Here is a 13,007-nt window from a genome sequence, read left to right as displayed (position 1 = left end):
TCCCATCCCCCGCCGTCCTGCGGGAGGTTTGGACTAGGAAGTAATTATCTTCAACTCTGAAGGAACATCCGAAATAAGTAAAACATTTTACAAACAAACAGATGTGCTCCACCATATTATATCTACACTATTATAAGATCGATTATGCGAGAAGAATCATGTTCCCAATCTAATTCTTGTATCATTTAAATGTATGATTACTGAAGAGGGGAGGCGATCATAAAGTTTTAGTGTTTAGAGTTAATGGTTCAAAGGTCTTGGGTTCAGATCTTGGATATTGTGGATTTTTGTGTGTGCTCTGGCCAGGGTTCAAAAAAGCTCTTAACAACTAATGCATATCAGTTGGTGCATAGTGCCGTAGAGTTGGCCCTACAATACCCTCGTCAAATTTGTCTTGGGCATTGTTGAACTTCCTTTCACCTGCTGAAGCACTTATATCAATAGACATGAGTTTTTCAAAATATAGTTTAAAATAAAGGAATTAGTTGTAGATCTGGTTATTTAATTATTTCTTTGCATAAACATAGTTTTATTTGTAACTATGTTTTCCTGATAAAACACCCTTGGGTGATGCGTACAGTGGGATTTGATGTTGACTACTGGGAAAACAATGCCTTAGACCTCGCCGTGTGGAGAGAAATGTGGACTACTGGGAAAACAATGCCTTAGACCTCACTGTGTGGAGAGAAATGTGGACTACTGGGAAAACAATGCCTTAGACCTCACTGTGTGGAGAGAAATGTTGACTACAGGGAAAACAATGCCTTAGACCTCACTGTGTGGAGAGAAATGTGGACTACTGGGAAAACAAAAGTCTTAGACCTCACTGTGTGGAGAGAAATGTTGATTACTGGGAAAACAATGCCTTAGACCTCACTGTGTGGAGAGAAATGTGGACTACTGGGAAAACAAAAGTCTTAGACCTCACTGTGTGGAGAGAAATGTTGACTACTGGGAAAACAATGCCTTAGACCTCACTGTGTGGAGAGAAATGTTGATTACTGGGAAAACAATGCCTTAGACCTCACTGTATGGAGAGAAATGTTGACTACAGGGAAAACAATGCCTTAGACCTCACTGTGTGGTGAGAAATGTTGACTACTGGGAAAGCAATGCCTTAGACCTCACTGTGTGGAGAGAAATGTTGACTACTGGGAAAACAATGCCTTAGACCTCACTGTGTGGAGAGAAATGTTGATTACTGAGAAAACAATGCCTTAGACCTCACTGTATGGAGAGAAATGTTGACTACAGGGAAAACAATGCCTTAGACCTCACTGTGTGGTGAGAAATGTTGACTACTGTAAAAACAATGCCTTAGACCTCACTGTGTGGTGAGAAATGTTGACTACTGGGAAAACAATGCCTTAGACCTCACTGTGTGGAGAGAAATGTTGACTACTGGGAAAACAAAAGCCTACGACCGCACCTAGCCTTCAGACAAAGCATTACTTGATGGCTGTCTGGTCGTCAGATTGACATCACGAGTTTGAACTCTATCAGCTTCCATAACTTGCCGCCCTGCCAGAAGTTTGGGACTATGAAGCGTTAATCCTAATTTCAAAAGGAAACGTCCAAAACTAATTTCAAAAATTAAAAAAAAAGAGTTTTAAAAATATTTTTTGATAGAAAATGAGTTGTTGTTTTTTTTTAATTACTTTTAATTACTACAAAAATATCACGAGACGTACTGTGTTCAATGTCAAAGTGGGTTTTTAGTATTAGTTTTTACGAGTTTGTCTAGATAGAGGATGTTATAATGAATCAGGTTCCCCACCTCAACAGTTTGTATGCATTAAAGCATTAATCAAAGAACAACAGCTAACCAAGTTGCACAATAACCGAACTGTATATAAGTGGTCAACGACCAACCGTCTCTACTTTTCCCCAACTAGTGGGGCGTACCTATTGCAGTTGGGTAGACTATGGGGCATTCTTAGAGTCGCGAAATTCAAAATCGGGAAATCCTCATTTGGAGGCCAAGCCCACCCCCTTGGAAACATATGTAAAGCAGAAAAAAAATGTGTTTACTTTTTTTCAATTAAAACAAAATATAAACACAAATAAAGCAAAATATAAACACAAATAGAGCAGTTTATTACTAAAAAATAAAAGATATATACATATGAAACAGGTCATGATTAAAACATATAAAAGCTATACACATAATTCAGTGCAGGAAAACTAAATACAGATCATAAAGAGATCAGGTCTACAGTCAATATGATGCTATACAAAATATATATTAAAAGTCTTTTTTTTTTTATTCGTTTTTGACGAAAAAAAAAAGAAACTAAAAAATTGAAAAAAAAAGTAGTCCTTTCTACTATACACAAATTTAATCCTATCCAGTTTTCAAAACTTGTCTCCCAGAATTCACGTTTTGCTATTTCTAATCTAACGTTGTTTTTACAGCCTATTGATCTAAATACCTCTGGGACTAGTTAATGTTGTAATGTTTTAGTAGATGCATTCAAAGAACAAAATGTACAAGTTGGACCCAACATTAGTTTTGAAAGTAACAAACTTTTAATGTACCGTTTCAATGCGTATTTATTTTACTGGCATCCACAGGTTCTCACTACCATGTCCTTGAACCTCCTCAGCACCACACTGGACTTGTCATCGTAGTACAGCAGCGAGATACTCCCGTAGTCTTTGGGCGCACAGCACGGCACCGGCGCCGCCTCTGGTCTTATGGTGTGCACCAGCATCTGCATAACGGCGTGGTTGGTGGCGTTAGAGTTGACGTCCATGGGGAACTGGCACTGGCCGGCGCAGAAAGAGGCGTAGTACCCTTCGGGGGCGATCAGAAACTTGTCATCGAACCCAATGTCCCGGAAGCTGATGTAGAAGTTGTGCCACCTGCAGACACCTTCGTTCCAGACGTTTTGGATGCTCGGGACAGAATAGGGAACTTCTTTTATGGAGAATTGGGGCTCTTTTCTCAGCCTGTTCCTCAAAGATCTTCGTTTTCGTAAAAGTTTGGAAGATGATTCCATGTAGGTGACCAAAAAAGCTTGCTTTTCAGGAGGCCCTTTATTGCCTATGATTCCTGTATGCCTCGGCTCGATACCGTGTCCAGTCGCGTTGGTCACTTTGAGATAAAGACCATTGTTTGAAAGCGGGAAAAGCTCCCAGATTTGCACGACTTGCGTCACGTCCAGACTGATCCAGCCCCTTTTGCTAGGATATGTTTTCAGGGTGGCTTCTAACTCCAGTCCTTTGGAGGCATCTTCTAAGACTACCTTGATATCGTACAGGTTTAGAGTGAACTCGTTGGAAGCTTCGCCTCTGACTGCCTCTTTGTACAGGCGTAGCTCTGCGGATTTCACGCGCTCGCCATCAGACACCTGGAAGTCGAAGTAAAAAACGCGGTCCCGCTCGTTTCTCGGGTAGCGAACTTTGTGGGGCATGTTGACATAGCTCACGATCATGTCTGAACGTTCAGCTTTGGCTTTGGGCGCAGAGGGCTGGTTTCTGAGACCCGGGTCATTCGTCTCCGACATTGTCTCGTAGAGATCATACATAAAAGTAGAAGCTGACTGAATGTGCTTGATTTGGGCTTTGACCTTTGGCTTTTTGGGCAGCCCCATGAGCAGCAGCAGTTCTTTTCTAAGCTCTTCTCTCTCCCTGTGCTGGACGTTGGTCAAAGGTACAGACTGACCGAGTTGGTTGTCTATGAAATAGGAAGGGGGCATGGCTTTTAGAGTAGTAAAAAATATAAAGATCAAGATGAACAAAAACTTCATGGTGACGTCTCTACTAAATTTGTTAGAACCTTTTGTCTATCTGAAATGAAAAAAAAGTAAAGTGAATTAATTCTATTAGCTTACGTTATTACAGAAAATTGAGTTGTCTTCTTTCAGTCTTGAAAGTAAAGCATACGCCAACTAAAGCAACAGTAAATAAAAAATGATCTATTAGAACAGATGATGTGAAAGCTCATTTGTTTTAAGGCCGACGGTTAACGAGGGAACCATGTGGCCAACAAAACGACCAAGCTTCTCTTTAACTTTAACGTATGTCAGGTACTAATTAAAAATTAGAATTGGGGTTTCTCAGGGGGCGTCTTTAAAATTACTGAAGCTCATAATCTAAGTCTTCACCCAAAATACCCACGCGGCCACCGCGCACCCTGCTCGTTGACCGCTATCCAAAGAAACAGATGACCTTAACATGCACGCCGATTAAAGTCTACCTTAAAGTTGAAATGGAACAATAGATTTCAAAACCCGCGATCTACGGGTATATGCTATGGCTAGCGCACTGATTAACACCTTTCCTTTCTCTGGATGTTTCAATTACCTATTGAATAAGCGTTTAGTGTACCAATTCATCCAGATCTGTCTTGTTGTATGTACAAGTGATGGATCTTTTAAAGGATTAAAATACGACTGGGAAGAATAATTATACAAATAAGATAAACAGTGGTAAAGAGTTTTACGGCAGATTCATAAGTATTGAGAACGATGAAGAAGAAGAAGAAGAGAACGATAAGTATTGATTCACACTCCTTATAAGAACCCATACGTGATTCTTCTCTAATACTCTAAGTATCTCAGTTCCCAATAGCCATTTCGTACCAGCTAGGGAAAGAAAAAAGCGGCTAATCTTTGTGAGCCCCCTTTCTAACTTTACAAAACTCCTTTAAGTTTTCCCTCTCACTATTCTATCCCAGTTCCTCAATCCTGGCGCGTCTTTGCTCATTCCTCGTGTTAATGAAAATAAAACTGTGTGAATGAAAATAAAACTGGGGAGAAAGTCCCTCCTCGCAGAACGCAAAGTGCGAGACGAACTGATTCAACTTTGAACTCAAAGAAAGCTGCGGATTATAGCAAGCATTTACGAATGTTTTACCGCAAAGACAAAGAATAATACGAAGTTGAGCTTCAAAGCTGAGACAAAATCCTTGCAAAACAAGAAATATTTAACGAATTAGAGAAAAGAACAACAATAAATTGAGCCTTTTGTGGACCTCCGTCCTAAAAATTCACGTGGACCGCAGTCACAGATTTAAAAACCGAATAGTAGATATATTCAATAAGAGATGCGTCAAGTATAGTCCAGCGGCAGAGATAAAAGGGTTGCGGACTTCGGCGTAGTCTGAGGACAATATTTGATGTTATTGTTTCTCTTATCCGAGTGACGCCACTGTGACGGGATGGTTGTAAATTTGTAAGCTTCGTAATTTAAGCTCCACGGCGCAGACGCCCCCCGTGGGCATTACGGGTAGTTTTTGAAAACATTGAAAATAAAACAAACTCTCGTAGCGAGCTATTGTCTTTTCTTCCCCACCCCAACCACACACACGTTTTTTTTTTTTTTTGTTGACGTTTTGCCAATCGCAAGGTGGTAGCGAGGGTACTAAGCGTCGAGGTACGTAAAACTGTCCAATCGATGTCCGTTGTTTAAATTTAAATTTGAACTTGAAACACAAGGTCCACAACGTGGACTAAGGCAGCCGGACGCTGTAAGCCTACCAAGTGGCCATCTTTGCTTGTGGTTGTTCAACACTCAATGACAGTTAGGCCTTTACACATAAACAGTAGCCCATCAATGGCAAGCGTGTGGCAATTGAGAGAGGGAAAAAATATGAGAATTTACTGCACCAACCCCAAAATTAAGATTTTGATATTTTTATCGATGGAATTAGAATTTAGGAAATGACTGCATTTCACAGTCATAAATGGTCATGATAAATGTGTGCACTTTTACAGACCTGTACAAGCAGATTCCTAAGTTCTTTCGCATGTGACACGAACTAATTGTTATTTAGTTGGCAAAAAGTGATCTTTCCTTATAGCGTCCTTGACATTGTCTAGAATCTAATTACTATTTTTTTTTTGTATGAAAATCCCCAAATAGTTCATGGCTAATGTTTGGAAATTCACAAATTACAATCGAAATCATTATAATTATAACCGTAATAAAAAGGGTATCTTGTAAATCTTATCAAGAAGGTATCTTTGAGACAAACTTTAATTTGATTGAGTTCGGCTCTAATGAGATAATTAAGCTAAGTCTGTCTGAGACAAAATGATGGACTGAAAAAAAGGTATTTTCAAGAGTGTGTGTTTAGTGGTGTTAAAAAAACGCTAGCTTAAACTTTATGGCCATTTCACAAGAACCTCAATGCTCGCACAAAGCTCACTTCATGGAACAGTACCAGGAAAAAGAAGAGGTGGCAGACAGAGGGGAAGACCACATAAAAGAATGAACGGGCCTGTCATTGAAAAAGCTTCTATCAAAGGCGAAAGACAGAGATGAATGGAGAAATACAGTCAGTAGATCTTGAGTGGTGCCCCAACGTTCGAACAGACTAAAGGATAGGTAAAAGGTCTGTGTTTTGAGCAAGCAAATTAAGACATGGTAAACAACTTGACTGGTGGGTGCACCAAAATGTTGCTTGTTTATGATTTCATTATAGTGTGTTATGTCATTTGGGGTGCTATGCATGGACAGAGCTGTGAAAAGGCAGTTGGTCATTTGGTCGATGTTCTAATTAACAGTCGTCCTAAGAACACGTTAATTTAAGGTCACATTTTTCATATTATTTATAGGTCTTAAAGTTTTTAGAGCCTTTTCTTTTTTTTTTTTTTTTTTTTTTTGAAAAAAGAAGGGGAGGGGGAGGTCTATTTTGACAATGTTCTTTAAATCATTTGGGGATATATGATACATTTACGATACAATGTAAAATACTCAGAAAGACACAAAGATAAAGGCACATTCCTCATTCCATATACTAGGACAAATTTATACAAGTGCTCCTTCTTCCCTAGTGCTGTTAGAGCATGGAATGGGTTGCCTGAGCTAGCCAGGAAAACCAGTGACTTGGCAGAATTTAAGTCATTGGTCAAAATACACGGCTAAATGCATGACGCATAGGACGTAATCATCTTCTTTTTTGAAGTAACGTCTGTAATATATAAGATAATATTCACAGTGATAAAAAAATGATGGTGTTCTTGTGGATAAATTAAGTTTACGACATTCTTCAATGATATTCTCATGGATAAATATAGTTTAAATATATAAATAGGCCATAATTTGCCTAGGTTGTTATTTGTAGGATTCCTCCCCCTCCCCATTACTTCAAGGAAAAAAAAAAGGTTTTTAAAAAGAAGCGAGGAGGTTTGTCCCTTAACCTTAGGGGGTGGGGGGGGGGTGGGTGGCGAGTCTTGACCAACCTTTAAACAATAAATGACCCGCTTTTCTGTTTTTTTCCCATGTATTTAGGCTAAGTCTTTTTTCTTTTTATACCCAGTAGACTATGTAACAGTACACTATCCCCGTTACCAACATCGCCCACAGCACTCTTTGACTTAACTAGAGTGTCATTATCCGCTGTTCTAACAGAATCGTGGTGACATTGAGATAATCGGTAGCCAGGGGATCATGGTCTTTACGACACAGTGTCCAAACCACACACTTACCTCCATTGTTGGCCACTTCGTGTTCACATCCAGCTAGCAGATCTGTTAGTAATAGAGCCCCTTCCTCTCACCCTAACCCAAAACACAGGATGAAGGTGTGCTATGTCTTACTATTACGTGATCTTTAACTCTTTCTCTCCGTAATTATTTGTCCACGCTTCGACGGAATTCTTCGTTTTGCTCATTACTATTTCACTCCCCTGTTATGATTAGGCTTCAATAGCTTTGTCGTTTGTTATCAGAAAATGTTTTACTTGGTATAGAATTAAATTAATTAAATTTAATGGTATCGTCAATTAGGAGAGAAAGAGTTAAGTTAATATTTTTTTTTATAAATGTATTCTTTTAGCCACTCTTACCCAATGGACCTTATTTACAAATCGAAAACAAACAAAATTAAGCCAAGTGATTCTCTATCTCTTCTATACAAAATACGAACACATTTTTAATACACTATGACAGTTTTTCGTTGTTTTATCAATATTATCACCTGACTAAATGTTTGTTTACGATTGGTGAATGAGGTCCGTTGAGAACACAACAGCGATATAACTAAACAGCCGTTATAACTACAACATTTTTTACCTCTATTTTAAATAGTGATATCTGAGTCTAGTAAAAGTAAACTAAAGTAGGTCCCTTTTTTTTTCAGACCTTACGATTATATAGGGTCAGATGATATAAAGCTCACCTGTTTTTATGGCTGATGGTTAACAAGGGTGTCGTCTGACAAACACAACAACCACTAGATTATTTACTTTCCCAACCTATGTAGGGTACTCATTAGTATTCTGTGGTCACTAAAATTATTGAAGTTGTTTATGAATTAAGTAAAAAAAAAAGTAAAACATCTGTGTTTGAACCATAAACCTGTATGCCAATTTGTGAGGGCAGTGGCGTAGCTAGGGTGATTGACGAAAAGGGGGAAAATTGGAAAATTCCAAGGGCCCCCACTTCAGTGGGAGTGGCCCAAACGACTGTTTTTGGCAAAAAAATATTTACATTATAAAATATTAAATATTACGCAAAATGCAGGGGTCCCCAAAGAGGTCTAGCCCACCGAGGCCCAAGATGATGACAAATTCCAAGCTACACCCCTGAGTGAGGGTGCAAGCCCCTCTCACCTCCCAAATCTGTAAGTAAGTAAATTTTCCCTTTCAGAATTCGTTGTGCTGGCCACGTGACACCTTCGTTAATCTTCGTAATTCTTCAAAACATTAGCTCAAGTTCAACCTTGCTACTAAACTTTACTCTCTCCTTTCTTTTTCTTTTGCCCAGAGAATCGCGAATTCACATCTCAAACTGGCGTCAGCGGAAGATAAGATATAAATGGAGAACAAATTATAAATAGTATTTTAATCTTTAACCAAGGAATTGAGAAACCTCTAATCCAGTCCCCATTATTCCTATAGTATTGTGTGTTTGTATGTTATGAATCTTGCGCTGGCTTGGACATGTTCGCCGGATGGAGGACAATCGCATCCCCGAAAGTCATCCTCTACGGACAATTCGCGACTGTCTCAAGAAAAAACTGGTCGCCCCCACCTCCGTTACATAGATGTAATAAAACGTGACCTCAAATCAGTGAACATCAATACTGACCATTGGGAAGACATAGCTCTAGACCGCAACAGATGGAGAGAGACAGTGACCAAGAAAGCTATGGACAGTGAAAGTACATGGGTCTCAGCTCAGGAAGAAAAACGTACAGTACGAAAAATGACCAGCTCCTCTACCACCGAAGCAAAAGCCACCTTTAACCTGCGATATTTGTGGACGGGAGTGTCTCTCCAAAATAGGGCTCCACAGCCACATGAGGAAGTGTGCAAGATGAACCATAGTCGTTCTTTGACTGAAGGAGGCCCAACAACTATGAATCTACGTAAGTAAAGTAAAGTTCCCAGATCTTGTGGTCTATGAGGTAAAAGTCATCTGTTTCTATGGCCCACGGTTAACGATAGGCTATCATGTGGCCAGCACAACGACCAACCGCCTTTACTTTTCCCCAACTAATGTCAGGTACCCATTAGATCTGAGTGGACTCAGAGGCGCCCTAAACATCCCGAAAGTAAAAAAAATCCCAGTCTTCACCAGGATTTGAGCTAGGGACCCCCGGTTCGGAAGTCACCGATCATCCATGAATCTATGTAGAAGCTTTAATGTTTACTTTCCACGGACTCTTTAGGTCTATACTTAAAAAGAAATAATTCTGAAGTATTTTAGACTGTTTTAACATTCTATCAGCCAACAACAATAAAGTATGGAATACTTACAGACTTTTAGACAGATTTCATCGTTAATTATCACTGACCTACGTAAAGAAGACGATTAAGAGAAGAGAACTACACAGACTCTTAGTAGATTCTTGCTGAGATAAATAATCCATACAACGAATCGGTACATCAAAGCTATCTGTCTTGTATCTTTTATTTTTAAGGGCTAGTTGGATGAAACAAGAGGCAGGGCGGGCTGAAGGAGGGGGGGGGGCAGGGTGCTAAAACGAAAACACAAAAAAGAAATCACTCAGATAAATATTACATTTGGACTCATATTGCCTCATACTGAACCAGAAAATAAACAAACATGGCGCCGTCAGACTACGATTTGTTAACTGTAGAGGTCCGAGGCTCGTGGGAGACAGGGGTCGGACCTTTTGATGGGCTTATCACTTTGCCCTAAGGCTTTTGACACATCTTGAAACAACTTTATAAGGGTTTGTTTTAAAGAGAGGGGGGGGTGGCGATGGACGTTTTTGAGGGCCCAGGTATTTTGAGACCCAAGTGGGGACGATAAGGCTGTAGCAATAGTGTCTAAATGGATGTGGTCAGGTGTCAAGGGACAATGTTTTGATGATAACAATTGCCGAAGTACCCCCAACCCCCTACCCTACCCCCTCCTCCATCTCACATCATCTTGTTGAGCGCGCTGGGTTAGTGTAGTACACTACTGACGCTATTGTAGGACCCGTACCAACACGGACGGCAGGTTTCATGAATGAAATCGAGTACTTATTTACAGGTGTAGTGTAGCTGTATGTGTGCGGTGCAGGTGTGTAGTAATTACTACAGCCGGACCATTACGCAGGAACACACTAGTAGCTTCTTATAACACATTTAAAAAAAAAACAAGAGCGTAGCTGGCCCACCCTCCCGTATAAAAAGATCTAGGTGACTGCACACTCTACTAATTTTTAGCCGCCCCCGAAAGGGGAAAAGACGCTATTAGTTTTGTGCGAAATGTCTGTCCGTCTGTCCGTCCGTCCCGTTTAGATCTCGTAAACTAGAAAAGATATTGAAAATCCGACATCACAATATTTTAGACCATTCAAAGTTCTGATGCAACGGCTACTTTTTTTTCTGAAATCGAAAAATCTCATTTTTAAAATCAGTTACGCAAACACAAACTCAAAATCGGCCCCCGAAGAGGTCCACCCAGGCAGGCTTCAATATTTTAATTTGAGCTAACGTCGGAAAAAGAAAGAGGGGATGGAATAGGGTAGGTCGAAAAAAAAAAAAGCGTTTATATTAGCATTAGATCTTGTCTCTAGGATAACAATATACACTTGCATGTACAAATATATGAACAAACTTTATCAGAAATACTTTAAGCATTAAGTAAATAAATGTATACGTCATTGTGTTTACATCATTGAAGCTAGATGCTGCGAAAATTCAAAGTGAATTACATAAAGTCTGACTGAATATACGGATTCAAAGTTATTGAGCCCGATGAAGTACAACCAGGGCCGGATTTGTGGGTGAGCAGGCTGGGCTACTGCCATTAGGACTCTTATACGTTTCTGTTGTTGTTGTTTTCGAAAATTCCCTACAATATTTACGTCTTCCTGTTAGTAATATTCTTTAAGATGCCATTATTTGTCCATCCATCCGTCCAGTCATTGTTCATCCACATCAATATAAAATGCTAAATTGTGTGCGTGTGTGTTGTGTATACACACACACACATATGTGTGTGTGTTTAAGCAGCACTGAACTTCAACAGGATTCTGATTTATAATCCCCAATTTCTACCAAGGCTTAAACTCGTCTATTTTTGTTTCCGACCACTTGGGTTATCACGCTTATCATACTGGTAATTGCTGAAAAGACAGATAAACAGTAACAAAGATATTTCCTTTAGTAGAGCATATTGCTGTCAGCTGCACGTGGGACAACATTTTACTTCTTTTGAGATTCCAGTCAACACTTAACAGGTCGCCTAGAGCTCACTTGTTTCTTCTTCTTCTTTTTTCCTCGTTCTCATTTTTAGGTTGGAGTGTTCAGATAACTAAACCAATATATGAGATGAACTGCGCAGTGGTTTCCAAATCAGGGAGCTCTCCATATAGTTTTCTTTGTATTGGGGTGTTTTGGGGCCAGTGTCTTGTACGGGCCTCATGGTATAGAGAACAGTTTTGAAGGACATGGTCAGCAGTCTCTGGTGACACTCCGCTTGGGCAGATTTCACTGGTTCCAATTTTGAGCTTGCGGTACACACATGTTTCTGAAACCGACGATTACTGAGCGTGTCCTGTGGCCGGCGTTACAATGAAATCACTGTTGCTACAATTGCTGTTCCAAACATATAGAATACATCCCTGCTCCCACTGCGATTTGAACTCGAGACTATAGGTTTGCCAGTCAGGCGTTTAACCACCTTTAGTAATTTTTGTTAGTTTATTTATTATATGGGAGACGCGGTGTCTGAGCGGTAAAGCGCTTGACCCGGGATTCCCAAGTTCGATTCCTGGTGAAGGCTCTTTGGGCGCTTTTGAGTCCACCCAGCTCTAATGGGTACCTGACATAAGTTGGGGAAAAGTAAAGGCGGTAGGTCGTTGTGCTGGCCACATGTCACCCTTGTTAACCATAGGCCATAGAAACAGATGACCTTAACATCAGCTGCCCTATAGACCACAAGGTCTGAAAGGGAAACTTTTATATATATATATATAAAAGTAGAAAAATGTACTTCCATTCAATAAAAAAAAAATCCTGTCTAAAACTGGCTAACAGAATTCGAGTTAACCCTTTAAATCCTGTAGATAATACGCAATCAGATACACCTGGATACTCTAAGCTTCATTGGCTTGGGGGCGACTGGACCACTCTCAGTTACAACGTACACGTTTCCCATGGCCTACCATGAGTCGGCAAAATGGTTTTGAACTGGCTCCCTAACAGTTAGCGACCGTTGTGTGATATTGAATTAGGACAAGCCAAGCATTCATTAACTTTCGCACCGTACCGGATAACCCTTGAGGTCTATTGGTTTTTAACTAGAAAACAATGGTCACTGATTGCTTTAAATGTCACAGCCGGACAGGGAGTAGAGAAGTTGGCTAAGGTGCAAGACTTAGCTATTGACTCTGGCCTCGGGAATATTTGAAGTAATGTTCCTTTAAAGATCTGCTGGTTGAAAGTAAAAGAAAAAAAAAGGGGGGGGGGGCAGGTGTTCATATCGTGGGTAGGCGATGAGATATTAGTGTGAACTGTGACTGAGTTATTGATTCACTAAAACTGAATTATTGATTCACTAAAACTGAATTATTGATTCACTAAAACTGAATTATTG

General features: G+C 39.9%; 1 protein-coding gene across 3 annotated transcripts; it reads right to left on the bottom strand.

Moving 5' to 3' along the window:
• Positions 1–2,076: 2,076 nt before the first annotated feature.
• On the bottom strand, positions 2,077–10,095 carry LOC106057536 (bone morphogenetic protein 7-like). 3 transcript variants are annotated; one of them, XM_013214773.2, is made up of 2 exons: positions 9,710–10,095; positions 2,077–3,792 (listed from the first exon to the last, which is right to left on the bottom strand). In XM_013214773.2, exon 2 carries the CDS (start codon positions 3,750–3,752, stop codon positions 2,559–2,561), a length of 1,194 nt encoding a protein of 397 aa, XP_013070227.2. In that variant the 5' UTR covers positions 3,753–3,792; positions 9,710–10,095; the 3' UTR covers positions 2,077–2,558. The 3 variants fall into 3 exon arrangements, with proteins under 3 accessions (XP_013070227.2, XP_055890050.1, XP_055890051.1); XM_056034075.1 differs by having other exon boundaries at positions 9,748–10,095; XM_056034076.1 differs by having other exon boundaries at positions 9,975–10,095.
• Positions 10,096–13,007: the final 2,912 nt, after the last annotated feature.

The sequence above is a fragment of the Biomphalaria glabrata genome, chromosome 6, assembly GCF_947242115.1.
Source record: "Biomphalaria glabrata chromosome 6, xgBioGlab47.1, whole genome shotgun sequence".
Taxonomy (NCBI): Eukaryota; Metazoa; Mollusca; class Gastropoda; family Planorbidae; genus Biomphalaria; species Biomphalaria glabrata.
Note: the sequence above shows the minus strand (reverse complement) of the source record. Positions and strands in the feature narration are given on the sequence as shown.

What these genes read in the sequence shown, in the direction of transcription:
- LOC106057536 (XM_013214773.2), bottom strand. Translation starts at nt 3,752, where the DNA reads ATGAAGTTTTTGTTCATCTTGATCTTTATATTTTTTACTACTCTAAAA.